This window comes from Symsagittifera roscoffensis, chromosome 8, assembly GCF_963678635.1.
Source record: "Symsagittifera roscoffensis chromosome 8, txSymRosc1.1, whole genome shotgun sequence".
NCBI classification, from domain to species: Eukaryota; Metazoa; Xenacoelomorpha; order Acoela; family Convolutidae; genus Symsagittifera; species Symsagittifera roscoffensis.
The window spans coordinates 39,396,611-39,422,556 of NC_087069.1; the positions used below are offsets into that span (position 1 = coordinate 39,396,611).

General features: G+C 36.0%; 1 protein-coding gene across 3 annotated transcripts in view; it reads left to right on the forward strand.

Moving 5' to 3' along the window:
• The window catches only part of LOC134853106 (low-density lipoprotein receptor-related protein 2-like), a 35,973-nt gene extending 15,285 nt beyond the window's left edge, over nucleotides 1-20,688 (forward strand). For 2 of the 3 annotated variants that reach the window (XM_063869049.1, XM_063869046.1), the window contains 18 exons: nucleotides 1,842-2,000; nucleotides 2,254-2,495; nucleotides 2,893-3,238; nucleotides 3,697-4,002; nucleotides 6,744-6,928; nucleotides 7,097-7,302; nucleotides 7,934-8,190; nucleotides 8,512-8,689; nucleotides 8,802-8,992; nucleotides 10,602-10,736; nucleotides 11,042-11,278; nucleotides 11,720-12,022; nucleotides 12,235-12,494; nucleotides 13,147-13,253; nucleotides 15,395-15,530; nucleotides 16,080-16,164; nucleotides 19,528-19,651; nucleotides 20,212-20,688. In XM_063869049.1, coding sequence (XP_063725119.1) covers nucleotides 1,842-2,000; nucleotides 2,254-2,495; nucleotides 2,893-3,238; nucleotides 3,697-4,002; nucleotides 6,744-6,928; nucleotides 7,097-7,302; nucleotides 7,934-8,190; nucleotides 8,512-8,689; nucleotides 8,802-8,992; nucleotides 10,602-10,736; nucleotides 11,042-11,278; nucleotides 11,720-12,022; nucleotides 12,235-12,494; nucleotides 13,147-13,253; nucleotides 15,395-15,530; nucleotides 16,080-16,164; nucleotides 19,528-19,651; nucleotides 20,212-20,427 — 3,673 coding nt within the window. In that variant the 3' untranslated portion in view covers nucleotides 20,428-20,688. The remainder of the gene's footprint in view (nucleotides 1-1,841; nucleotides 2,001-2,253; nucleotides 2,496-2,892; nucleotides 3,239-3,696; nucleotides 4,003-6,743; nucleotides 6,929-7,096; nucleotides 7,303-7,933; nucleotides 8,191-8,511; nucleotides 8,690-8,801; nucleotides 8,993-10,601; nucleotides 10,737-11,041; nucleotides 11,279-11,719; nucleotides 12,023-12,234; nucleotides 12,495-13,146; nucleotides 13,254-15,394; nucleotides 15,531-16,079; nucleotides 16,165-19,527; nucleotides 19,652-20,211) is intronic. The other variant, XM_063869048.1, reaches the window with a different exon arrangement.
• Nucleotides 20,689-25,946: the final 5,258 nt, after the last annotated feature.

Genomic DNA, 25,946 nt, shown 5'->3' on the forward strand with positions numbered 1-25,946 from the left:
TTGAGCAAGTCATTCATAACTAAATGAACCAATATCTGACGAAGTATCAATTATTACAAAAATGCCAGTTTGGTCTTAGATCAAAAAGGAGTACAATTGATGCTTTCATATTCATAAAAGAAAACGTGCGTAAAGATTGGAACTTCAATACCATGAAGACGCTGCGCCCATTCATCAACCTTAAAGTAGCCTTTGATACAGTTGACTACATGATTTTACAAGAGAAATGTGGCGCATATGGTTTTCGGGGACCTGTTTTAGACATTCTGAAGCCCCATTTAAAAAACCGACAACAATACATTGCCATTTAACACAAATAATCTCAAAACAAAAATGTGAATTATGGAGTACAACAGGTATCCATGATAGGCCTGCTTTTTTTAATAATTAATATAAACGACATTGAGCTAGGTAAAAATAGTGAAAGTAATCTGATTTTGTATGCAGACGACTCTGTCCTACAAACAACTGCTAGAAACAGTGAATTAACCGGTAGACACCACGAAGCGTAGGAAAAAGCAGCAAAATCGTTATATAAAAAAACAAGCTGACCTTAAATGAAGATAAAACAATAACAATGATACTATCTCAGAAGATGATACTAAATCAGATCCAAAAATGACTGGAACAACTATTGAAGAGAAACAATTGATCTCTCACTTAGGTGTTCATTCAAATTGACTCTAATTTTTCCTTCAAAGATCATATAACAAAAATTGAAAATAATTTTTGATGTTTTACAGATTGAGAAAAAATTTAGGTAAAGAGCAATTACTGGAAGCATATAATGCTTCTGTGAAACGCATTTTATAGTATCGTGTTGCTTTTGCGTCAACAGACAAAACTAATTTAGAATTGACCTTAAAATCAGACGACTAAATAAATATTCACTTTAAGAGAAAAAATGAGAGCATAGAGGAAAACGGAAAAAAAACGAAAAATATACTTCGTAAAGGAATTATACATCTATGCGTTTTTAAATTTAGTATGTAAGGTTTTGAGAAAAGAATGCGTATTTTTTTTGTGAAGGATAGGTATACTGCTGAGCAAAAGGAGGAACGTTGGGGGGGGGGGTAGCTCAACGGAATCGTTTTGCAATTTGAGTTTAGGTTTTGAAATGGATTAGGCCAGGCCGTACGCTCGCTTTGCAAAGTTTCCGCATCACTCACTTGATAAATGTTGAAATTCTTGCGAAATTTTGCACGACGCGCGAAACAAATATACTGGTATTCGCGATTTAGTTATCTGGAACTTCTTCCAAAGGAGAACAAATGTATTCTATATTATTTTCAAAGTTTTCTAGTGCTGAAACTACAAGCAGTTTGAAACTATACTGGTATTCGCGATTTAGTTATCTGGAACTTCTTCCAAAGGAGAACAAATGTATTCTATATTATTTTCAAAGTTTTCTGGTGCTGAAACTACAATAAGTGTCAATGTTAGTGATGGAATATGATTGGTTAGTTAGTAATATTTTATAGAGATAGTTTTATCAATAAAATATTTGGTTTCTAAATACTAATTTAGAACTGGATCCGTTCAAATAAAAAATTAGCTATATCCGCTTGATTAAAGCGATTTCGCTGGTTTTTGATTTTGTACAGCGTACGTAGCTGCAGTAATCTAGTGTAACGTTTTTGCCTATAAAGGTTGGATGCAAGCAGTTGGTTGAATCCCTGCTGTCTCACGTTCTTTTGAAGTTAGGTTTCGTGTTTTCCGATGTTGTGGAGATTTGACAAGATTCAGTTTGCTGTTTGTTGATATGTTCCAATTATAAATTGGTTGAACAAAATGTCCAAAATAATTTAATTCGTTTGTCAATAATATTGCCCGCTTGCTAGGCACATCTACATTGCATCTCAGAACCCGAACAAAATTGTGCGCGCGAGTGACATGGGCGGAAACTTCGAGACAATTCTCTCGGGAGCGGATGTCGGCATGATTGATTCCCTCGCCATCGACAGAGTCGCCAGGGTGCTCTACTATTCAGACAGCGTTAAGTAAGATAATTTTATCCTTCCTTTACCAGAAAAACCTCAAAACCATCACCAGGTACCGTACTTTTCAACTAATATCTGTCGGCAATATTTAGGTATTATTCGGCTTTTTGTTTGTAAGTTGACCACTTCTTGAAAACTTCTTCAAGAGTTAGCTGGCTACTTCTTGAAAACTATCTAAAATTTCGTCTTCCCTCTTCTGAGGCAATTTCCATGGAAATGGTGGCAGTTGTAGCCTCGATTCTTTCGGTTTCAGGAGAATCATTGGCAAAATCGACCTGACGGACACTGAAGCATCTTTCGACCCTGTGCACGAGCTGAACTCTTCCATGCCTATCAACTCAATGGACATCTACGAGGACTATCTATACTTCTTTAACCCAGAGGTCTATGCCGTGCAGAGAATTGACTTGAGCGTGTCTGGATCCCTGGCCAATGTCATCCAGTACCAGGAGATTCAGAGACACTTCAGACTCACTTCTCTCGCTGATGTTCAATGTTAGTTTCCAATAAAATCCATCTTATCATAGCATTTCTCCTATCTGAAAAAATTTGTGTCCGAATTGACTGCCTTTCACTTCAAGTTTCTGTTTCAGAAATGTGAACTTTTGGCGTTCTGATTGGTTGAAAAAGGAATTGGCAATTTTCAAAGCTGCCGTAAAACTGATACTGATTGTCATGTAGCCTCGATTCTTTTTCATAGAATTTTTTGCTTATGAAAGAAAATTCTAACATTTTTTGTCAAACTATGTCGAAAAATTGGAGTAAATCTGCTGCTGCAATTGTTTTTGTTGATGTGCTCAACACCCGGTTCAAAAATTTTCTCGGCACTCGTTTTTCTGCTCTTCGCTATTTTATCTGAAAAGTATTCCAATTGTTTGAAACTTTTGTCCAGGTCCTGAAACAAGTCCCTGTGACATCAAAAACGGAGGATGCATGGACGAATGTCGCGTACATAATGGAAAAGCGGTATGTCAATGCTCGCACTCGAACCAGTACCTGGTCGGCTCAATTCACGGCTACTGTGATTGGAGCAACAAGACCCAATACTGTGAACAAGGTCAGGGTAGTGGCGAACACACACACCTGTCGTGCGAGTTTGCGCAGAAGTGCATCCTGTTCCGCAGTGTGTGCGATGGAGTGCAAGATTGCGTTGACGGTGCAGATGAAGATGCAAATGTGTGCTCCATGAAAACATGCGAAGACGATGAGTTTAAATGTCATAATGGACGATGCATTCCGTGAGTTTTCGTTTCTTTTTGATTCGGATATGAGGCAATGTCTACTTTTGTTCAAAAATAGAATTTCCAAGCGAATAGTTGTTTCAATAGATTTTTCATATAAATATTTTCAAATTTAAAACTGAGATATATTTTTTGGAAAACTAGAAGAAGGGAGGAAAATAGTAAATTGGCGGGGAGCTGACTAGCTATGGTCATTCAATTACAGAATTTAGCTTGTACTTGATTCCGCTCAATTTTTTTTAATTGTTGTCAGTAATGATTGCAATAGAATTAGCCATGAAACCAATGTAAATAGAGTTAGTAATATCTTACTTCAATGGTATCATATTGTAGAGGGCAAATTAAATATGCTAGTATTAGGCAAAAATGTTAAAATAAGCTTTTAATAACTATCAACCAAATAAATATTAGAGCTTTGCTATGGTAGCTCCAGATTTTTCAATCAATGTTTTCAGAACCGAAAACGTCTGCGATCACGACGACAGCTGCCGAGACAACTCGGACGAACTCTACTGCGAGTACAAAGATATCCCATGTGAAGATAACGAGTTCCGCTGTGCCGGCAACCACAGGTGCATTAGAGAGGAGAAAACGTGCAATGGAGCAGACGACTGCAACGACGGACTAGGTAGTGACGAATTGGTAGGGGAGCCGACTAACTGTGGTCCTGCAGATTGTAGTAATCAAAATGCTATCTATGGATGGTTGGGTCTAGAGTTCGTGGAGTGTACCGATACCCATATATGCATAGTCAAGACGTGGTAAGTTTGAAATGAACCCAATATTTTCTGATAAATTGAAGAGCTGAATTTCTCTGATTGGAGATATTTACATAGAGGTAAAGCTGAGCTTCGCACCACTTGCGATACAAAACAATAAAGCCGCTAAGTAAAAAAATTAAAATCTAAAATGGCGAAAAAACTAGATCAATTAAAAAATGCTAGTTTTCAAATAAAAAAACATTAATTGGAATGTGAAATAAGCATAGGAAGAAAATTTACCAAACAGTAACAAATCCGAACAAGATTGCGCGTATATCAGGGCAAAGCCCTGAATGTTCCGACTATCCCTCAATTCATATCGAATAGTTTTCTGGAAAAGAAAATATTAAGAACCTGTATACTTTGGACAATGTCAAAGTGTAAATTTTTGAAACATTCGAAATTAACACGGCCAATTAGCTAGCCTCAATTCAATTGGTAACAATTTTGTTGTGCGGATAACTAACCTCGCAGAAATAACTCGCGTTACGCTCTCAGCATTATGAATAAACTCTTTAAAGTACTTCTTCAGAACATGGCAAATTTGACAAGTTTTAAACCCCAGAACTTAACAAAAAATTAATCTTAAAAAAATAACTTTATACAATTGAAATCAAGAAATCAATATCTTCAATGCGGTATAAAAAGTTTTGTTGAAAGTTATTATTTCGATCGGTGAAAATTGACTGAATTAAAAACGAGCATAAATATTCCGTTTTCTTCGAAAGCCGGAACAAAAATACCTTGCAGAAACCCTTTAAGCCGAAAAAAAATTAACAAGACTCAAGTTAATAAATCCCCTTTACCCTCGAAACACAGACTAACACATAAACTTTTTTCGCATATCGAAAGACGCAATATGGCCATCATACCGATATAATATAAGCCAAAACCTATCAAGCCGAAAGAAAAGGAAAAGAAAAAATAAATGAAAGCCGAAAACAAATAGTCGTCATGAAAAACTTGACCTAGCAATTCTATTTTCAGCTTTTTGTGTGATCCAGAGGTGAGCTTAAAAACTTTGTTTTCCTTGAAACGAACCGAAACTAGGTCACTAAGCGGATAAAAATTAGGCCAAAATAATTTGGGCAGAATAAACTTTTTAAGCGACAAAAAAAGAAAACATAAACATGTCAAGATTAGTAAAATTACAAACACGAGAGAGAAACCAGAACACTAAATGCAACTATAATGTAAAAAAACCTTAAAAAACATTATTTCTACAATATTGCAACAAAGCCGACAAAACATAAGACGACAAATAATGAGCCGACCCGTTTTTGGGAAACGGAATTTTTCGCGTTCAAAAAAATACAAGTCCTGTCAGATTCGAACCCAGGAACTTTGCCGTCGCAAGCCTATTCGTTACCTCCAGACCACTTTGCCGCATACAGAAAGAAATAATATTATAATTGTTAGAATTTAGTTAACTGAACCTAAATTTACCATTTCCATTTTTTGACCATTCTGTGTCTTTAGTAATTTAAGGGGAAAAAGTCTAGTACCAGATTGCAACACCCTTGCTATCGCAAGAGTAAATATCATTTACCTACGAGGGAAATGGCCAACATAAGAGCTGCTCAGTTTTTCATGCTGCTTGGCAGGAACTACATGTTCAGAGTACAATGACCGTGTGATTTTTCTTTTGAGAAACGTAATGGTTAGGACCGATGTGGTTAACTCATAGAGTAATTTCGGATAGGGTACACCGTCTGCTCGTCACGCTATCTTATTTTCGGCCGGATAGATTCGTGCAACTTCTTAGTCTAATACCGATCCTAATCTTACTCTTATACTATCTAGTCTCAGGTTGTTTAACTAGTCTCTGCTAGGATCAATAGATCTAGGGTATACTGGTTTATTGCGGCTGCTGAAGTTCGCTTGGAGAGGCAACTAATTTCTAAGTTAAATTCAAATCTCTCTGGTGCTGAAATTACAAGTAATTTCAGCACTTACAAATAAGTGGGTTGTTAGTTATATGGATCATGATTGGTTAATATTAAATACTTTACAGTGGTAAAAAATCTAATTTATCCAATCATAAAATATAGTTTAGATCAGGTTCCACCCATCCGGGTTTTACAGAGTTTTTTAGAATTATCTTTCTGCAATTCAAAGGATGGATGATGGAACTTGGTATTTGGCGAACATCGTACTCTTGTCCGGTTTCTCTTGTTAGAGAAGTTCCAGGACGCTGGAGTGAGGGGCATCAATCGGTGGGTCTTCTTATGACAACGATGGTGTTTCCCAATGAAATCAATCTGATTTCAGAATGGTTTGCTATGACGGGTTTTTCTTTTTTAGGTAGAGAACTTCTTTTGTGTTCGACCTCGTCTGGGAATGGCCTGGAGATTGTGCGTGGAGGGAATGCCTTGTAACTCGGATCTGTACGTATACTTGAACATCGAGGTGGTCATTGGTCTAGTTCAATGAAGTCCTTTTCTGCGAAGTCAAGTCGTACTCTAAATCCTTTGAGTTTATGATTGTGGACGGCATATCGGTTTGTGGTTGGCCATTCTTTTTTAAGTGTAGTGGGGTCATTTGTCTTTGGATGTTCGTCTTTGTTGTTGTGTGCTGATCTATATACTGCAAGGTATAGTTTACATTTTATAAAAATTAGTGGATGGATCATGATTGGTTAATATTAAATACTTTACAGTGGTAAAATATCTAATTTATCCAATCATAAAATATAGTTTAGATCAGGTTCCACGTGCCTGATGTTCTGTTTTGTGGTATAGGCGATGCGACAATCACCCTGGCGACTGCGGCACCGACAGCGACGAAGAGGGATGTGATACATACGACTGTGGCGAGGACAACTTCAAGTGCGACAATGGCAATTGCGTCTATGTTGACGGTTGGGTTTGTGACAACTATAATGACTGTGGCGACTACTCGGACGAATCACCCAATTTATGCAACAGTCAGCATTGAGTTCAATCTCATTCACATTTTTTTCTACCTCTCTGCAATTTTCGTTAAATAAAACATATGGGCAATGAAAAAATGCAAATGCTGTTTCCGACAATTTTATTGTACTAGTACTTGAAGGATGTACTAGCAATCATACCTGTATTTTCGTTTGTTACAGTAACTTTAGTACAATGTAACGATGACGAGTTCAAGTGTAACAACGGAAAGTGTATCCCGAAGGCCTACCGGTGCGACTCGGACAACGACTGTGAGGACAATTCGGACGAGGAGGCGCCCCACGTGGACTGCCCTAACTTGGAGTGTGAGCCGAATCAGTTCAAGTGTTCCGAGGTTGGAAACCACAGGAGAAGATGCATACCCTTGGTTAGTGTTCAATTGATTGGTTTCAAATTTCAAAATTAAACTTTTTTCAAGTTGACTTAAACAAATTGAAATTTAATTTAATACAATTTTGTAGATTCTGTTTCATAATACCACGAATAATCATCGGAATGGGTCGAGCAGTATATCATATTAAAGCCATTTCAGTCGGTATTCGAATATTTCACAATTTTTTCAATTTTGTCTCAGTGTTGATAAAATCGGGCATACTTGGCTGCTAATATTTTGTTAATAAATTATTGTGCAAAATAGTAGAAAACATTTTTGAAAGTTTTTTTTAAAACTTTTTTGTTCACCGAAGATATGTTTTCGAAGATATCTGTTACGACTATGCCTAATTGAATAACGTGTTAGTATGTTTGTATAGTTCTCTCATTGTATCAATCGCGCACAACACAAAACATGACACTATCTTGAAGAATAAATGAATTTTTTTGCAGTTTCTTTTGAGTGTGGCCGGGTGGTCGGGACATTCTGTGCTCTTTTCACAGCAACCGACTATAGTTGTTTTTCTGATTTTACTTGTTAAAAGTTTAACAAATGGAAATAGTGAGTGAGCGTTGACTTTTCTGACCAGTTATCAGCATTCAAATTTCTGATGCTTTTGCTCCAGTCTTGGGTGTGTGACCGAGAAGCCGACTGCGGACAGTCGGACGAAGACGAGCGAGATTGCGAATACCCTCATGAACCATGTGCCGCGAATGAGTTCCAGTGCGACAATAAACTCTGCATCCCAAATGAATACAAGTGCGACCATGACAACGACTGCGGTGACAACTCGGATGAACCCTCCTCCGAATGCCAGTACCGCGTTTGCCAAGAAAATGAGTTCACGTGCCGAAATGGAAAATGTATATTGGGAGGATTAAGGTCAGTAAGCGGGTAATGTTGAATCCAACTGCAGTTTCGTATTTTGAGAAAGTCAGATTTACAAAAATTGTTATGGGTGCAAGATAATCTACACTAGGTTGTTGAAAGGCGGCGCCAATCGCCTCTTTAACGCAGCTTCTTAAGCATTTAGAAACCAAAACGTCCCTGTTGTATTATATTCTTTGATCAAAAACAGATCAAATTGATCTTCACCATTAATCTCAATATAATTACATTTGTTTGTTATGTGCGAAATAGTCGATTCTGATTGGTTGAAAGACACATCAGACGCTTGTATTTCATCAGTTTGCATTTGAGCAGGTGTGACTACATGAACGACTGTGGCGATAAGTCGGACGAAGATGAAGATGATTGTGATTATGAGGAGGATGATGCGAGCACACAGTGTGACCTTGAAACTGAGTTCGAGTGTGTGGGGAACCTGAGGAAGAAGTGTATCAGCATTGACGAAGTCTGTGATGGCACCAATGACTGTGATGTAAGTATCACTCGCTTTTTTAGACTACACGAAGAATCATTTCACAAAGAGTTTCCTAAATTCTTGTGCTTAATTATTTTACTACTGAAAGTTTCAATTTTCCCCACTTCAGCACGGAACTGACGAGACTAACTGTGATGTAAATGAGTGTGAAATAGAAGAAGGAAACAGCTGTGAACAAGTTTGCGTGGACCTCAAGTCCGGATACAGGTGTGGGCAGTGTAACGAGGGGTTCCAGTTGGAACCTAATGACGACACTCACAGCAGATGTCTGGACATTGATGAATGCAGCCTACAGCCGAGGTAAGATAGACGGAAATTTACTCCGGATTTGGCTCGATAGGAAGTTTCATTTTGTAATACAAGAAAAGACGCAAGTAAGTTAATCGAATCCTCATTTATTGGAATGTTAGCACATTAGTCATTTCAGCTATTGGCTACTTTAATCCACGCCGAAAGAAAACGGCACCAGTTCAAAAAAAAACTTTTTTGTTGTATTTGTAAAGACTATGTTCGGAACTTTCTAAGCTACTGGCACTGTAGCCGGTTATCTTTGTTTTTTAATTGAAAATACTCTCGCCAACTTGATTAATTCAACTCAAATGACTATGTCTCTCTTACTTAAGGGAAATTTAAAATTTTTTGGAATTTACGGTTGTCAGAAGTTTTAAAACCTAACTTTATAGTTCTTAACTAAACATAAGTTTTACCTATCGATCCAGTTACTTTTCAGATTTAAGTAATTTTATCAGAAATTATTCTACCACTAAAAAGATTTGGGAGTTCAAGGAATTATAATCTAATTCTTCTTTAGACTATGCGAATGTATTATTACGAACCTTCTTTTTTTTTAACCCAAGTTATAAATAAAATTTCGATTGAAAAGTTCAAAGCAATGATAAAAAGCTCAATTTCAGAAACTTTTCCAACGCAATGTATCTCGCAACTTTTTTTCGAAATGCATAATTTATGACATAATTTATCTTTATGCTTTCCAATTTATTACATGCAGAATTGTCTGTTTTTCTTTGTATTTGATGCTACTTTTGCTGCACCGAATTGGCAATTTATTAGCATATGTAGCTGCGTTATTGGTGATTAGTTTTTGGTAATTTAAAGCATCCGTGGCTGAGCACCCGGGTTGACCTCCATTGACCGAAAATGCTAATCATACAATTTCATACATTTAGTCTACGGAAAATTGCTAGTCATACAAATTTCATACATTTTTGCAAAATGAGTTTAATCGAATTTCAAAGGTATTTTATAGTTATTTTGGCATCGAAATTGGTATCTCTTCATAAAAAAAGGGGAAAAAATGGTATGAAAAAAAAAATGCTAACCATACAATTTCCATTTATGGAAATTGTATGATTAGAATTTTCTTAAAAATTTTTTTGTGAAAAAAAAAGCTTTGATCAATCAATTCAACTGCTGGCAAAACATTTAAGCGTTTTTTGGGCTGCTACGACTGAAACGTATGGAATTGTATGGAAAGTGTATGACTAGCATTTTTCCTTATATGGAAATTGTATGACTAGTATTTTTGGTCATCCCGGGTAGATAGTGCGTGAGACTCAAATTTCCTAGATTGCAGCTTCGAATCCTATACGTAGCCGAGTTTTTGCAAATTCGAGGCTTAATTCTATTTTTTTTATTTCACTTGATAGAGCTGCTTTTTAGTATTGTTCTTGCAAATTTTTGCGAAGCGCAGCTTCGCCTCTGTGTAAACAAATGTTCTTGAAGACAACACTTGATAGGCAGATAACTGTGCTGGCTATCATTACATTCTGTGGTACTTGCACAGCACCCTGTTAACTTTGGGATAATCCAGGAACATACAGACACAAAATTGTGCGCCTATTCAGTGCACAGTTTGCCCTCCCAATTTTGTTTAATTCTGGTTTTTTAGATACTGCACGCAGAGGTGTCGCAACTTGGCACCTGGAGTTGTTTGCAGCTGTGTAGACGGATACTCGTTGACCTCAGACACTGTCTGCAAACACGTACAAACTACAACCGGCGAAGACACTTATCTCTTGTTCACGTTAGAACTACTGACCCCTTTTCAGCTCTTAATTCCTTACGTGCTCGTTTCCTCCCCACACTCCAGAAATCACTTCAGTTCAGTGTGAAAATTAGGCAGAAGTATTTTCTTTTTTGACCCTTTTAACCTGTCAACCGTTGAAAAAATATCAAACCCCAATTTTCGTTCAAAAAAATCAAGGAGTAACCGCAATAGTTTGTGATATATCTGGTGATATATCGTGAATTTAGTTCATAAACAGAAATTGTTTTTCTCCAAATATCATTTTGAAAATCAGGAATAGTTTTCATGTATGTTCGTTTCAGCGACGAGGTATCTGTTCGTCGTCTGAACTTAAACACTGGCAGTGTTGAAATCGTGGAAGACGAAGGGGATCTGATCGTGGCAGCCGACTTCAACAGGGAGTTGGAGCGGGTGTTTTTTGTCGACAATACTCAGGGCAAAATCCGAAGGACTCATATCAATGGCCTAGAGCTGCCCGTAGATTTTATAACGAGAGATGTCCAAGGAGCGGAAGGTCTCTCTGTAGACTGGGTCGGAAAGTACGCCTCCTGCTCTTTCCATTTTTTAAATTTCAGTATCCTGTGACACACTTTTAACTCATTTCACAAGGTTGTTCATAGTTAAATTTGATCAATGTAATGACGAGGATTTCTGAATAACAAACTCTGGCTTGTTTGATGTTTTCAATTAAACCTTGTTTGAGTTTGGCCTTATCTCAAATCTGACCTCAATTTATTTTCATTCAGCCAATCAGGACTGATAGACGATATTATGTCTCGAATTTCTGCTTAGGATTTCGAAAAGTTTTAGTTCTTAGCGATAGTTTAAATATTTTGCAACATCGCTGGTCTCCAAATAGCCAAATTGCATCCCAATTGTCAAATTTTTTGGAATAATTGAAACTTTTAATTCTGAGTTTTAGTTATTGTGATAATCTTTCGATTAGTCATTATGATGATCTCCTGATATGTTTCATTTAGAAATGTTTACTGGACCGACAATGAGCGAGCCACTATTGAAGTTGCAACCATTGATGGCAAATATCGGAAGACTCTCGTGAGTGAAGGTATCAAATCGCCCCGCCCTATAGTCGTGTACCCGAGGGGCAAACTCCTGTTCTACGCTGATTGGGGGTACGGTAATAAGCACATTGGCAGGATGTACATGGACGGCACTATGACCACTAGAATTGTAGTCGAACGGATCAGTTGGCCGAATGGACTCACAGTAGACGAGACGACTGAGATGTTGTACTGGGTCGATTCTCACCTACAAACGATTGAGTAATTCGAACACTTTTATTGGTTCTGCCAAACTTTTTTCCTCTTATTTCATTAAATGGTTCCAAGTCTTCAAAACTTACAGCATTTCAGATCAGATTACTTATGCTTTATCTGCGCATCAGAGGTCAATCACAGTTGTTAGTGGTGCTTCATATGAAGCTTGTCTACTCTTTTAATCAAACTTTTGATAAAAACAGTTTTTTGATGTTCAGAACATGTGACTTTGACGGCAACAAGCGCTACCTTGTGATGTCATCAGTCAAGAACCCTGGATTCCTTGCCCATCCGTTTGCCCTCTCAGTGTTTGACCAGTTTGTGTTCTGGACAGACTGGGTCAACGGAACCATTAATCGTGCCGACAAGCGGGACGGAAGTGGCGCCGAGGTCATCTCGGAAACAGCGAAAAGACCCATGGACGTGCGTGTATACCACCGGCTGAAGCAGCTCAATCTAGTCACGAATGCCGAAGGAGGTTTGCCAGCTTAACTCAAATGAATTGTTAACAACTTTGAAATAGTGGATCCGCTGTACAATCTCACCCTCTTCTTGTCGGCGGTGTAGGGGTAGTAAAGTTGAATCAAATCATTAACATTAAGATCATTTATCCACGAGGGATAGGACCAACATACGAGCTGTACAGCTCGTCACGGCGAACCGCTGTTGTCCCCTGCTTAAGAATTACATGCATTTTGTTTTGGTTATTTTTCTGGGCTGGGTAATGTTGCCTCACCCTCAAGCAACGAGCACATACATACAACCATTGGTAACCAAAAAACATTTCATGAAATTGCACTTGATTATAACATAAAAATAAATTCGTTTTCATTTTCGATTATTACTTACATAACTCAAAGCAATATAAAAAATCCCATCTTGGAGGAACAGCAAAAAGGCCAGTTCGCTGCCTATCGAGTGGTGTCTTCATGAGCAAACAACAGAAAATACACATGAATTTCCAATCACTCAAACTCTATGTTTAACCACGAAATGCTAACTATAAAAAAACTATAAAACTATTATCATAGGAAGTTACATTGCTTGCGTTAGTTATATGATGTTTTCGTATCAAATTTATTCGCTGATATATTTTTTACAATTTAAAAGTGTTCTTATTTTGTATATAGATCCAATGGTGAGCTACGAACAATCTGGTTGCGCAATAATGCTGCTGACCGTCAACGGAGGTTCCGACTATATCTGCGCATGCCCTGATGACTTCCGACTAAATCCGGTCAGTGTATCTCTGAAGCTTTGCTGAACCTTAACTCTTTACACATCAATTGGAATGAAATAGCTGAAACTATATCAAATTGGCATAAATAGATAAATATAGGATAACTTCTCTTGATTAATCGTTTGAAGCCTCAATGAATGAAGTGAAGACACTTACGTCTTGAGGCTTTTTTGTTTTGTTTTGGTTTTTAGTTTTAAAATTCCCTTTTATCTTGTTCCTTTCGGTTTCCTGGAGTTGATTGGCACTTCTCAAACTGAATATTAGCTTTGTTTTGTTGTTTTTGTGGTGTTTTTGTTGCGACCACGTCAGAAGTAGGGTGTTTTTTTTTCACCCGCTTTCAGGTAGCTTAAAGAAAGCACATAGGGGATCACATGGGGTATCGTTGTAAGCCCTATTGGATGTGATTAAGATTCTTAAAAAATATAAAAATGTCTTCGTGTTGAGACAATTTACAATTTACTCTGACTTCTTGAGCGTTCAGACTCAAGTTTGCGAAGAGCGGATAATTTAGCGAATATTCTTAATTTTTACGTTGAGTAAGTCGGTTGTCCAAATTACAAACTGAAATAGTAATGATCTATTATGCTTTAAAAGATAACGTTCACTAGTGGGTTTTTGGAGGCAAATTTCATCCCTGTAAAAAATTAAATTGAATTAAGGGTAGCAGGGTTATGTGCGAGTGGCGTAAAAAAAGTTATTGTTTCTTTAAAATTTGTGTAGTTTTTGCGCTTGGTGTGATGAGAGAAGCAATACAAAATCTTAGGTTATTTGTAAATGAGGGATAATCAACTACATTTGTCTTTTGTTACAAAAAAAATAGAACAAAAAATAAGGTTAAATTGCAGACTATTTTTTTGAAGTTTTTGACAAATTTTCTATTGCCACAGACGCGGTAACAAAGCTACGAAAACTAGTTTTCTTGGAAAACAAACCATTTTTTGACGGCCTAAATTAAGTTTATGACAACATCTACTCGATTGCTTTAATTGCTCAAATTCAGAATGAAGAATCTTTTTGATATTTTTCGAATCACGCTTGGAAGAACTTAAATTTTCTGATGGTGTTCGTGGGCCTGATTTTGCATTGAAAAAGAAGAGAGTTACTAAAAAAACTGAAACACGCCCGAAGGCAGTCGTCGGAACAAAAAATGACTTTATCTGATTTTGATCTCATTATTTTGAATGCTAACTGACTGTGGTCGGAACAATCTGGAATACTATCAAATTGATTACCTACGCGCATTTTTTACGAGACCTTGCGGTTTTCTAAGTCAAATATAACATGTAAATAATCATAATCGATTAACGAGCTTATTGTGTATTATTACAAAACCTTTTTACGGCGTACTGATATAACGTTCAAGCAAAATCGAAAAAGTGCAAGTCAGTATTTTAGTACGAGTCACCGTTTTTCTCCAAGCAATGAAGTTTTTAGTTTTTGTCATCATCATTGTTTATCCAGGAATCATAACGAATAATCCAGTTGCTTTCGCTTTAAAACACGATTGACGTAGAAAAAGATCTTCTGGCCCAAAAATTCCTAATTCACGAAGATACGAGCAAATTTTAGGCAGCACTTTCCAAACAGGTGAGAAATTTTCTCAAACTCGCATAAGCACGGAGAGCATAATCGGTCACTTTTCAGCCCCGTTTTCGCAGCCTATCTCTATCTGGCATACCATTGAAGAGTAATTTGTTGTACATATATTTTTTAAATCTGTTAATTTAGTCCGTTTCTACGGCGAACTAGTTTTCCCCTCTTTTATTAGCCTTATGCCAAATTTGAGGCAGCTTTTTTCCATTCTGGAGGCCCAACACTGGTTAACGTGCAAGTTTGAGATAAAGAAACTGTATATATCTTTACTTTTTGTGGGTCTTTTGCTGATTAGAGTCCATGACGACCCGCGTATAACGAATCGCTCTTCCCATACAGTCAATTGTAGCCTCAAAAATTTTTAAACTCTTTTTTCCGAATTTTTTATTGCAGGTATATTTTTTGGATAGCTTTATTGAGACATTCCTTTTCGCTTGTTCGTCTCCAGAAACTCAAGTGCTAATTAAATTTTGAAAGTTTGCCGTCAAAACTTTGCACAAAATGTTGGGCCAGCCAACACCTCCCTTATTAAATGCTCGTTCCAGGAACTGCAGAGCTATCCCAACTGCAGACCTTGCAGTGGCAACGGAGAAAAGGATCTGTCTAGCCTGGAGTGCCGGTGCTTCGATGGATATAAGGGAATCAACTGCGAGCGAAAGGATGGACGAGGAGGCGCAGATGGTTAGTTTCACTTGTTCAATTGTCGATTTTACAGGAGATCTAGCTTAGAATTCAAAAAAGTGAAAAAAAAACAAATTAAATGAAGTTCCGAATTTGATTGAGATTAAACTTGTTAAGAAATGCGAGCTGGTGCATCAATTTAGAAACATCTAACCAATGCATATTTTTATCAGCTTTTTGCTCCGAATTTCGAAGAAAACGGGATATTTATGCTCCTTTTCACCAATCGAAATCATAACAATTTTCAACAAAATTTTTTTATACCCCATGAAGAGTTTATTCATAATGCTGAGAGCGTAACGCGAATTATTTATGCGTGGCGAATTATCCCGCGCAACAAATCGTCCCAAATTTAATTGAGGCTAGCTAATTGGTCGTATTATTTTCGTGAGGTATTAATTGGTGAGATAGAACTTCAAGTCTAAAGTGTTCAAGTCAGTTTATCATGTAAATGGGGAGCTTTTAACTGGCAAAGATTCATTTTTCCCTGGTATTAGAATATTTTATTTTTGCGTGTAAACATAATGGCAATGCAATGTTTATTTCTAGTGATCGGAGTAGTGATGTTGGTGTTGATTCTGGTCGTGATCAGTCTTGTCGTGATCATCGGCATAATCTACAGACATGAAATCAAGTAAGTTGCAGATGAAGAACAATTTATTCAGAAGGAATAGAACAGTAAGAGAGCTGATAATAAGACTGCTCGTATCAAGGCTGAAGGCTGATTTTTCCAGCCACCTTTAATAAGTCTGAAACATTTTCTCTTAGAAAATTTACACGTTTTTAATAAACAAAAGGAAATTTTGAAGTTGCACTCATTTTTTGCTAGAAGCCATCTCATGCGTGGCTGCACTGACACAAATGGTTTCGGATCGATTTAAATTGATTTTAAATCGATTTTAAATTGATCCAAATCGATTAACAATGTACATTTTACGAACTTAAATGTATTTTAAATCGAGTCAAATCGATCTTTTTGAAAATTTTAAATCGGTTCAAATGTCTAACAAATTGAGGATCTACATAACAATCTCCACCCCTTTCAAGAAAGGGGAAGGGGGTGGGAGATTGTTAAGTAGATCAAAGTGTACGATTTTTCGACCAATCAGAATGCAGCAAAATTAGAATTTACAATAGAAAGCTCAGTACTAATTTACTGTATTTATTTATAAGGATGGAGATTCCTAAATAGGTACCATAAGGGGGGATTGTTAATTAGGTCCAAAATCGATTTAAATCGATTTTGGATGGGGCTTCCGACTCACTAAAATCCATCCAAAACTCACTGAAATCCGTTTTAAATCTATTTAAATCGATCTTATTTGAATCGGTTTGAGTGTTTTAAAAATCGATTTAAATCAATTTGGATGGATTTGCAGACTCGTTAAAATCAAGTTTTTTGCTAACACGGCGAGAAAAACATGCCCTCCAAAATAGTGTTGGAATTTTTTATTCTCGATGTTTTAAAAATAAACACTCGTGCCAGATGTTATAGAATTCAATAAAATGATCCGCATTAATCGAACTTTAAACTCGAAAATAGGCAGTTAAATAATAGAAAATTATTGTAAATCAGATTTTGCAAAATGCTTGTTAACAAAAAAGAAAAGGGTCAGAAGAAATTAAAATTTGATCTCATTAATATGCAATTACATCATAGAAAATTATGAAGATAAATCAGATTTTGAGCAAAACTTATGAAACGAATCAAGAAAAAAATCAATATATATCAGTTTTAGTAAACATGCTTTTAGAAAACAATAGATCAGTTTTCAATATAGAAATTATGCAAAAAATCATAGAATTTCATCTATATTTATATTGATTTTTTTTATTTGGTCTTTTTATGCTACAATACGCCATGGATGTAAAACAAAAAATGATAGACATTGAAAAAATGCAATAAAAATTCTATACTAATGAATCTCGAATGAAAAAAAATGGATTTAAACCGATTTAAATCCGTTTTGATCCCCTTAAAACTAAAAACAATTTCAGACTAAAAAAAATGCATTTAAATTGATTTAAAATCGCTTTGGATCAATTTTTTAGATGGGATTTAAAATCAATTTAAATCAATTTTAAATCGATCCAAATAAACCTTCATCTTTTTTATTTAAACTTCGTACTTTTTTCATACTAAAATTGATCGAATTTAACCAACGTACTTTTTTCATACTAAAATTGATCCTAATCCATTTTTGTCAGTGCGGGAGCTTTTCGTGTAGCAACGCGTTATTTGCATCAGATTATTCACATCATACTTTTGTAAGCGATAAAAGCCGATATGGAAAAACTAAGTACAGCGTTTTAATTGTACCAAACTGGCCATTTGTAAACGCTCATAACTCTTCAGAAATCATCAATGTTAAAAAAAATTTCTAATCTTTGTGCTCAAGAAATAATTTTTCTAATGACGTCAAGTTCCTCAAAAACTCATACATTCAATGCATACATTATCATGAGCATAATACATTTTATCCCATATAAATCTCATTATAATCTCATAAAGTTTTCAGATCTATATTTGTTCTGGGTGTTTGAAAATTGCCAATTTTGCCATGTTCTGTTTGAAAATTGCCAATTTTGCCAAAGTTTGTTCACTTCAAATTATGCGCGCTTTGAAGAGTTTATTCATAGAGCGTAACGCAAATTATTCATGCGTGGCGAATTATCTCGCACAACAAAATGGTTTCAAAATAAATTGAGGCTAGGTCCTTAGGTTTTCAGATCTATATTTGTTCTGGGTGTTTGAAAATTGCCAAATTTGCCATGTTCTGGACAAATTATGCGCGCTTTGAAGAGTTTATTCATAGAGCGTAACGCAAATTATTCATGCGTGGCGAATTATCTCGCACAACAAAATGGTTTCAAAATAAATTGAGGGTAGCTAATTGGTGGTATTAATTTCGTACGACTCAAAATTTTACACTTTGATATTGTCCTAAATGTATAGGTTTTCAATATTTTCTTTTTCCAAAATCTATTTGATATGAATTAAGGGACAGTCGGAAGAGTCAGGGCTTTGCCCTGATATTCGAGCAGTCTTGTTTTTGTTAATAACCGCAAGTACGCTTTTGATTGCTTTCTGGGCTAGAAAAAGTGTGAATCAAATAGCTGAAGAATAAATCAGCCGAAAGTTTGTTCACTTGAATGACACTTGCCAGTCTTCCGTAACTGTCTTATAATTGTTCCGTTACGTTCAAGCAACAGATACGTGGCTTTGGCTAGCTGATTTTGTAACTGGTTTATACTGCGGCTGCTTTATATAGCTATTTAGAAAGTACTGTCTTATCTTTAGACATCGAGAAAAAGATAGTGCTTTTTGTCTGCTTTTTTGGTAACCAATCATCGTTAAATTCAATCATTGATAAGTTCAAATCAAATTCGTTTGCCAAAAGAACATGAACTTTGAAATTTGAACTTTGCGCTCTCTTATGACTGAATCGAAAATGGCCCACAAAATTGTAAACGAATTTCAGTTTCGAAATCGGTTTTTGATTTTTATAATTACTTAGCGGAGTTATTAAATGGCGGTCGGAACTTTCAGGGTTTCGCCCTGATACGAGCAGTATTGTTTGAAGTTTCCATTTCCTTGCGTTCCTGGACGCTTCTGCAACAATGGCAATGTTTTAAATTTCGTTTGAGGTGTGAGTCTAAGGCCGAGTTAGTAGCTTTTTTTGTCAAAACTTGAGAAAAAAAAGCTCGAAAATGGTTTTCAGCTAATTCGAAGCTCAAATTAGCTGACGTAAAAACCTAAATTTTTCAAAAAACTGCATCTATCTGCCAAAAATTTCCTATGCATGTCTGTTGGCCAGGCCGGAGTAACTGTTTTTTCTTGCTTCAAAATTTTATATATGTATTTTCAAGTTGTGTTGACATTTAACAAAATGGTGTTTTGGAGGTTTTTTGGGAGCATCCAGGAAAAAACCTTTGTGTAATTTGAAATTTGTTAGAAACGTGGTTTTTATTTTTATGAGAAAACTTATGTTTTAAGGAGAACGGCTGTTTCCTTGATGAATAGGCCACTAAATGAGCCTGTGAGTTTCCACGTGGGCGGCAGAGTCAACCCTGGGTTTAACACCCACGACAACGACCGAGAAACACTCGCAAGTGACTTCGTAAGTGTTCACGCCAATACATCTATCTATCGCTTCTCTCTTAAATCTGTTTTCATGAGAACGTTTTTAAATGGCAACCAACTCGCTCGCAAAAAAATGGGAAATGGCGCAGAAAGCGACGCTCGATTTATAGTTTCAAAAGTGGAAATTTAGATTTGCATTTGGGGTTAGTTATCAAAACCTTGTCAATCATAGAAATTTTTTGCAACTGGGAAGAAAAATTTCTGAAAAGTTTGGACAAATTTAGACGACTGTCTTTGTTCTGTGAGTTTATATCATCAAGTCATTCCACGCTTTTCCAACTGTCTGTTGTATATTCATTTTGAAATGGAATCTTTATTGATCGGAATCGAAATAATTGTTTGAAAATTTAGTCATGCAGTTCATCCTTGAATGGTGTCATTCCTTTTGAAAACATTCTAGGTCTTAATTTTGTTAGAAATCTAAAAGAGAAGTTGAAGTTGTTCTGATTTTAAAATTTTCAGTTGTATCTCTGAATATAAGCAAATTTTCAATTTGTTCTGAATAATGTCTTGTTAAAATGTTCGATTGTATTGCAGGCAGGAGTCGTGGAAGGACCCGAACTCTGCGCCGGAAATGGACTCTCTGCGCCCGCGGATTCGGGCCGATATAACTTCAGCAACCCGGTGTTTGAAATAAACGAGGCCCAGCTAGCCATTCGAGACTTCAAAGCCCCCGGAAAAGAACCAAGTGTCCTTTACGCGCCTTCAACCGAGGAGGAATCGGGTTCCGAACTCGCAAACGTTGAGAATTGAATCAACTTCGAAGGCTGAAACATACGAATAATAAACCCTGTAACTTGTCAGAAAAAACTATCCTCAACTATTAATAGCTTTTCAAGCAGCTCTAACCTGAATCACAAATCAAATAACATATAGCGCTGAGTCATATCCATATCATCAGGGGTGGATTTATGGGAGTGGCAGACGCCCTCCCTCAGGGATTCGACCCCCTCATCAACCAATGGGTCCCCCCTTTGGTATTATTTCATGCCAATCATTTGCGGCCGAAAAACTCTGAAGCTTTTCTAATTTGGCTCCAATATATAATAATTTTGAAGGGGAGCGCGCGGTGAAAAAAACGTGATTTTTGTTAATCAAAATTTTCCAAAAGGTGCCCAAAAACGCATTTTCGACCTGTTTTTCCAAAAACTCGCCTGCTTGCGGCGCAATTTTTTTAAAAATAAAATTAGGGTCCTAATAGTGTTGTGTGAGCGCTTGGAAAATCAATTTGGTCATCCTAAAAAATCCGATAGAATCCCCCTTTCGAGACAATCTAGATCCGCCCCTGCATATCAGGTAAAGCATCCATTTCACAAATTGAAATTTCAAACTGAAAAATTGTCACATTTGTATCTTTTCCCGTCTAAATATTCAACGCCCAATTCAAACATTTTTGCATATACATCAGATACATTTTAAAAAGTCAAAACAAGGGCCAAAACAGTAGTGAACCAAATAAAAAGGGATCAGCTCTCTTGTCAGTACTGTGTCGCTGTGAAGAAGATGAACGGCCTCAACTCTCTATTGTCTGGAAACGTACTATTGTCTGGATTGTGTGAGAGTCGATTCATGTAGTTCAGACTCTTATATAGATCGCGATGATTTTTTGCTTGTTTTTTGTCAGGAAGTCGCTTCTTTGTTAAAGGAGGGCAAACTCCACTATCGAAAGTGGAAAGACTTCTAGTTTCGAAAGGAATTTAATTATCAAATTTCCCAGCCAAATAAGTACTTTAAGTATTGATCCAGTTTTCTCAAGTTGGGATAATTTTATCAAAAAAGTTTCAATCATTAACTTCAAGGAGCTTTAATGCTATCTTTAGTTTTTATGAATTTCAAAAAAAATAACAAAATTTAAGTCCGTATTTTTTTTCGGTTTACTTATTTTCATTGAATCTTTTCTAACTGTCTGTTCGCCCTGTAGTTATTATCTAACTATAAATGTAAATAGCCTATAATTACAAATGTAGTAACTCTGTAATTACAAATGCCAAGATCGATTTGTTGTTTGATTTTAAAATTTTCGGGCCGACCTAAAAATATCCGCAAGATCCAGTTTTCTCTCACTGGGTTAGTTTTAAAAGAAAAAGGATTATCGTAAGTTCGTTAACACTTTTCCAAGCTTTTAATGGCTATTATTTTTATAATTGCAATTTATCCCTTGATTCAGTATACTGTTTCCATATTTTCACATAATTCAATCTACTAACTTGGCAAACAAAATATTTTAGTAAGATAGAGAAAAAAAAACAATAAGAAGGTTTGAAAAAAATTAACTTATTTTTGCGTTACTTTTCGTTTTACTTCTTTTTATTTAGAAAAACTATTTTGATTGGGATTTTTTGGGCCTTGAGTTAATTGGCCGGTTTTTTAATATGAACCCATCAATTGTAATTGCAGATAATCATACTTCCTGTAATGTTCCAAAAACTCACGCTCTATTAACCTGCTGCTTTATGTACTTTTAGCGATTTAGTTGAGTTGTTTGCTTGCCCAATTGAGTAAAGATTTAATACTTTGTTTGCCCGATTGATCAACAAAACCGCTTTTTGGGTCATTGCCCAGAGTTCTTAAAACCGGGTTGAGTTAAAACCCGGGTTAATACCCGGGTTGAGGTCACATTGAAACTTAGCGATAAGAAAGTGCAAAAAAACAGCGGCGCCCATTGATGAATTGCGAATGTTCCTTGCCACAATAGTAAATTTTATCGATAGATTGTCGCTAATTTGGCTAATTTTCAGCAATGAAACAGCGATAAAAAAACTTAAAAAAATGAACAAAAAATTAGGAACTACCGCGGTTTGATCCCGCAACCATCAGATCAGCTTGCTGGAAATATATGCTACTTCTGCGCCACAAATTATTGGATGAGTCTAAATTATATGGTTTGTCAACTCTCACTCTCATTTGAAAGCTACTAGAATGTATTAAAATTCGCAAGTTTTAGCGCTGACTTTCTACAGAATCATTTGTGAAATAGCTCTGAAAAATCGCAGTTTTAGCTATGCGAAAAAGTCTGAGTTATACATGAATCAGCGGAGGAAAATAACGATCACTGGGATACTACAGAAGCAGCGACAATTAACGGTGGGTCTTCGACCCGGGTAGCTCTCTACAATTACATCAATTGAAGTTAGATTACAACGTGATCTGAAATTTTGTCAAAATATTACTCTCTGAAGTAGAATTTTTATATTGATTATGTGAAGTGGGATGATACAACAATCACTTCAACAAAACGCATCTACAACAATCACTTCAGTCTATCGCTAATTTGGCTAACTTTCAGCGGTGAAACAGCAATAAAAAACCCATTAAAATGAGCAAAAATGGCGAACTACTGGCGTAAAAAGACCAGCAGTGAAAATACCGTACTCAAGGTTTCTTGTTAAAGGAAAAAATCAAGTTTTATAGGAAGAATGAAAATCAACCATGATTTTACACCTTTACTAAAGCAACGACCGCCCCTCAATTGAATTCAATGACATATTATTATAGAGAGCATCCATATATATTAAAGAGCACCCATGTATATTACATCAAAAAGCACCCGCGTATTAAAAAAAACAAGTTCCTTTTTTTTTGAAAAAAAAATCTGATCAAACGTAAGCATCGGTCGTAACAAAGTCATGCTGCTCATAAAAAATATTTTACATAACCTTAAATGACAATAAAAACTATTTTTCAACAACTTAACCGAAACAATAAAAAAAAATTAACGAAAATTATAGCTATAACAAAAAAGAGAAGCACGGAATTGTTTGACGTATCTTCAATCAAATTTTATATTCTTTTATTCGAGCACTGACATCACTGAAATTGATACATTCCAAAGACTAGCCATTAAGAAGAATCGTAAAGTTTTTTTTTACTACAGTAAAAAATATTGGTAGGTGCAAACAAGTTTTGGTATTCAACGATGTTTCAGAAAGAAACAGATTTTATACTATACCTGAACGGATATGAGGTACGTGGGTACTTAGGTATGAAGGCAACGACCAGTAGCCATTTCCATTTTAAATATATATTTTTTTGTTTTATCCTGGAGAACATATCGTTGCAAATAATAGCTGGCCTTTATCACATGTTCAAAAAAATTTCCTGTTTCACATGCTATTTTTACCTGTTTTGGGATTCTTAAAAATCGTTAATACATAGGCCAGGTCCAAGTTGCAAAACAAGCTAGCCTAGCCAGAACTTTTTTCATAGGTTTCTTTGAGGTTTTTCAACATTAATTACAGTATTACTCAATGCACAAATAAATAAATAAAATAATTATTTATAACTCAAATGAAATTTTGATGAACCAAATAGAACAACCAGAATAAAAATAAACAAGGAAATGCAGCTGATCATAAAAATTTACATTAGACTAAACTACCACGATTATCTCGCGGAAGACAAGATACGATAGAATTTCCAACAAGGAAAGTACCGACTTTCCGGAAAAAAAACAAATATCTTTATGTACACCAGCTACTCTTTTCATTTGAAATTATTTTTTTTAGATTCACAAATTTAACAGAATCTTAGATCAACACATGAGATCGTGTACAGACTATCGTGTTGAGGAGAGGGGGGGTGGGTGTGACTGCTTTTTTCTATTCTGGTAGCCAAACTTTTCCAACGGGTCCCCTGTGGTATAATTTTACATCCGATTTTAGAACATCCATATAACTAATTTTGAGAGGAGAACGCAACTCAAGAAAATGTTATTTTGATCTCCTTTTTGTTAAGCCACTTGAATTACCATCTCATTATATTCGTAGAATCAACTCACGTTACATGTCACAATTTTTCAGGAATCTCTCGTATAATCTCGCCCAAAACTCAAAAGGACGATCAAAAATTTTAATACAACTCAATACAAGTCATCATCTTTGGTCAATTCGAATTATCCGAAGTATGTCAAGCAATTTCAAGTAAAGTATTTCAACATTTATTAATGCTACTATTAGGAAGACGTTACATTGCACCTCATAGCCAATTGCATCATAACAAGGTCAAAAAATTCATCAGTCACCGATAAATTCATCATTCTAATAAAAAGCACAAACTGTATACACGTTGAGCTCGTCTAATCAAAATTAAATTGGCTAGGTTGGCCTCTTGCTACCCGGGTCGAGTCGCTCACTTTGTGTTTTGACGTTTAAAGTTAAGCACATGTCAGTGCTCGACCGAAAACGAATAGTCTGGGGCTTGGGTCGAGACATACATCGAGCACGGTCGAAACCCTCTTCGAGTACGGTCGAAACATACTTTGAGAGCACGGTCGAAACAAACTTCGAGAATGGCCAAAACATACCTTGAGCACGGTCGAAAAAAATCGAGTGCCCTGCGGTCATTCGGAGTCAGAAAGAAAAGTTTCTTTCCCATTATCAACATACTTTGTTAAATTGTTTTCGACTCAAATTGCTAACCAGTATATCAAGAGATGGAAAAACTTGGCTCAAAAAAAGTTCTTCTCTCAAACGCATTCACTTTGCAAACAACTAACCATTTCATTCTGATAAAAAAGCATCATAAGAATTTACCGGAAAAGCATAAATTATAACGTTTAATTTTGGATAACGCATGTTGATTGAAAGTCGAAACATACCCCATTTCGATTGAGTGCAGTCGAAACACATCTTGCTTGGGTAGAGGACGGTCGATCACACTTTTGCGGCCGAGGACGGTCGAAGAATAGCGAGATTTGGTCGAGCACGGTTGAAACATACCGAATTTTGTTCCAGATGGTCAAAACATCCAGATTTTTGTTCAAGATGGTCGAAACATAAAGTGAGCTCCTCGATCCTGGTACAGGAATTACAAGGACTAACCAATTTGTTCCAATAAAAAAAGCTGTTACCGAAAAACATCAAAAAAAATTCTAGCCTTCAAAAATTGAGAGTTTTTCTTGAATTTTTTTTTTGGATAAATTTCAGATCGTGTATTAATAAAGCAACAAATTTTTGTCATCAAACAAAACTTTTCTTACATTTTAGAAAACAACTTTCTTTGGTACATTTTACCTAAAAGTTATACTCTTGGTATCACAACACTTTTCAAATGAAATCTACAGATATTCGCCTAAATAAAAAAAACCCAAAACTACCTATTTTACACTTTTGAGTTGAGAAAAGACTAACAAAAATCTACTCTTTGATCAGTAATAGAGGTACCTAGTATTAGGGCTCGACATAAATCACCTAGTAAATGCAGTTTGTTTTTAGAAGTGACGAACGAAATGAACCAATAAAAAAGCTGCTCCAGCAATTATTTTGGAAAAGTGA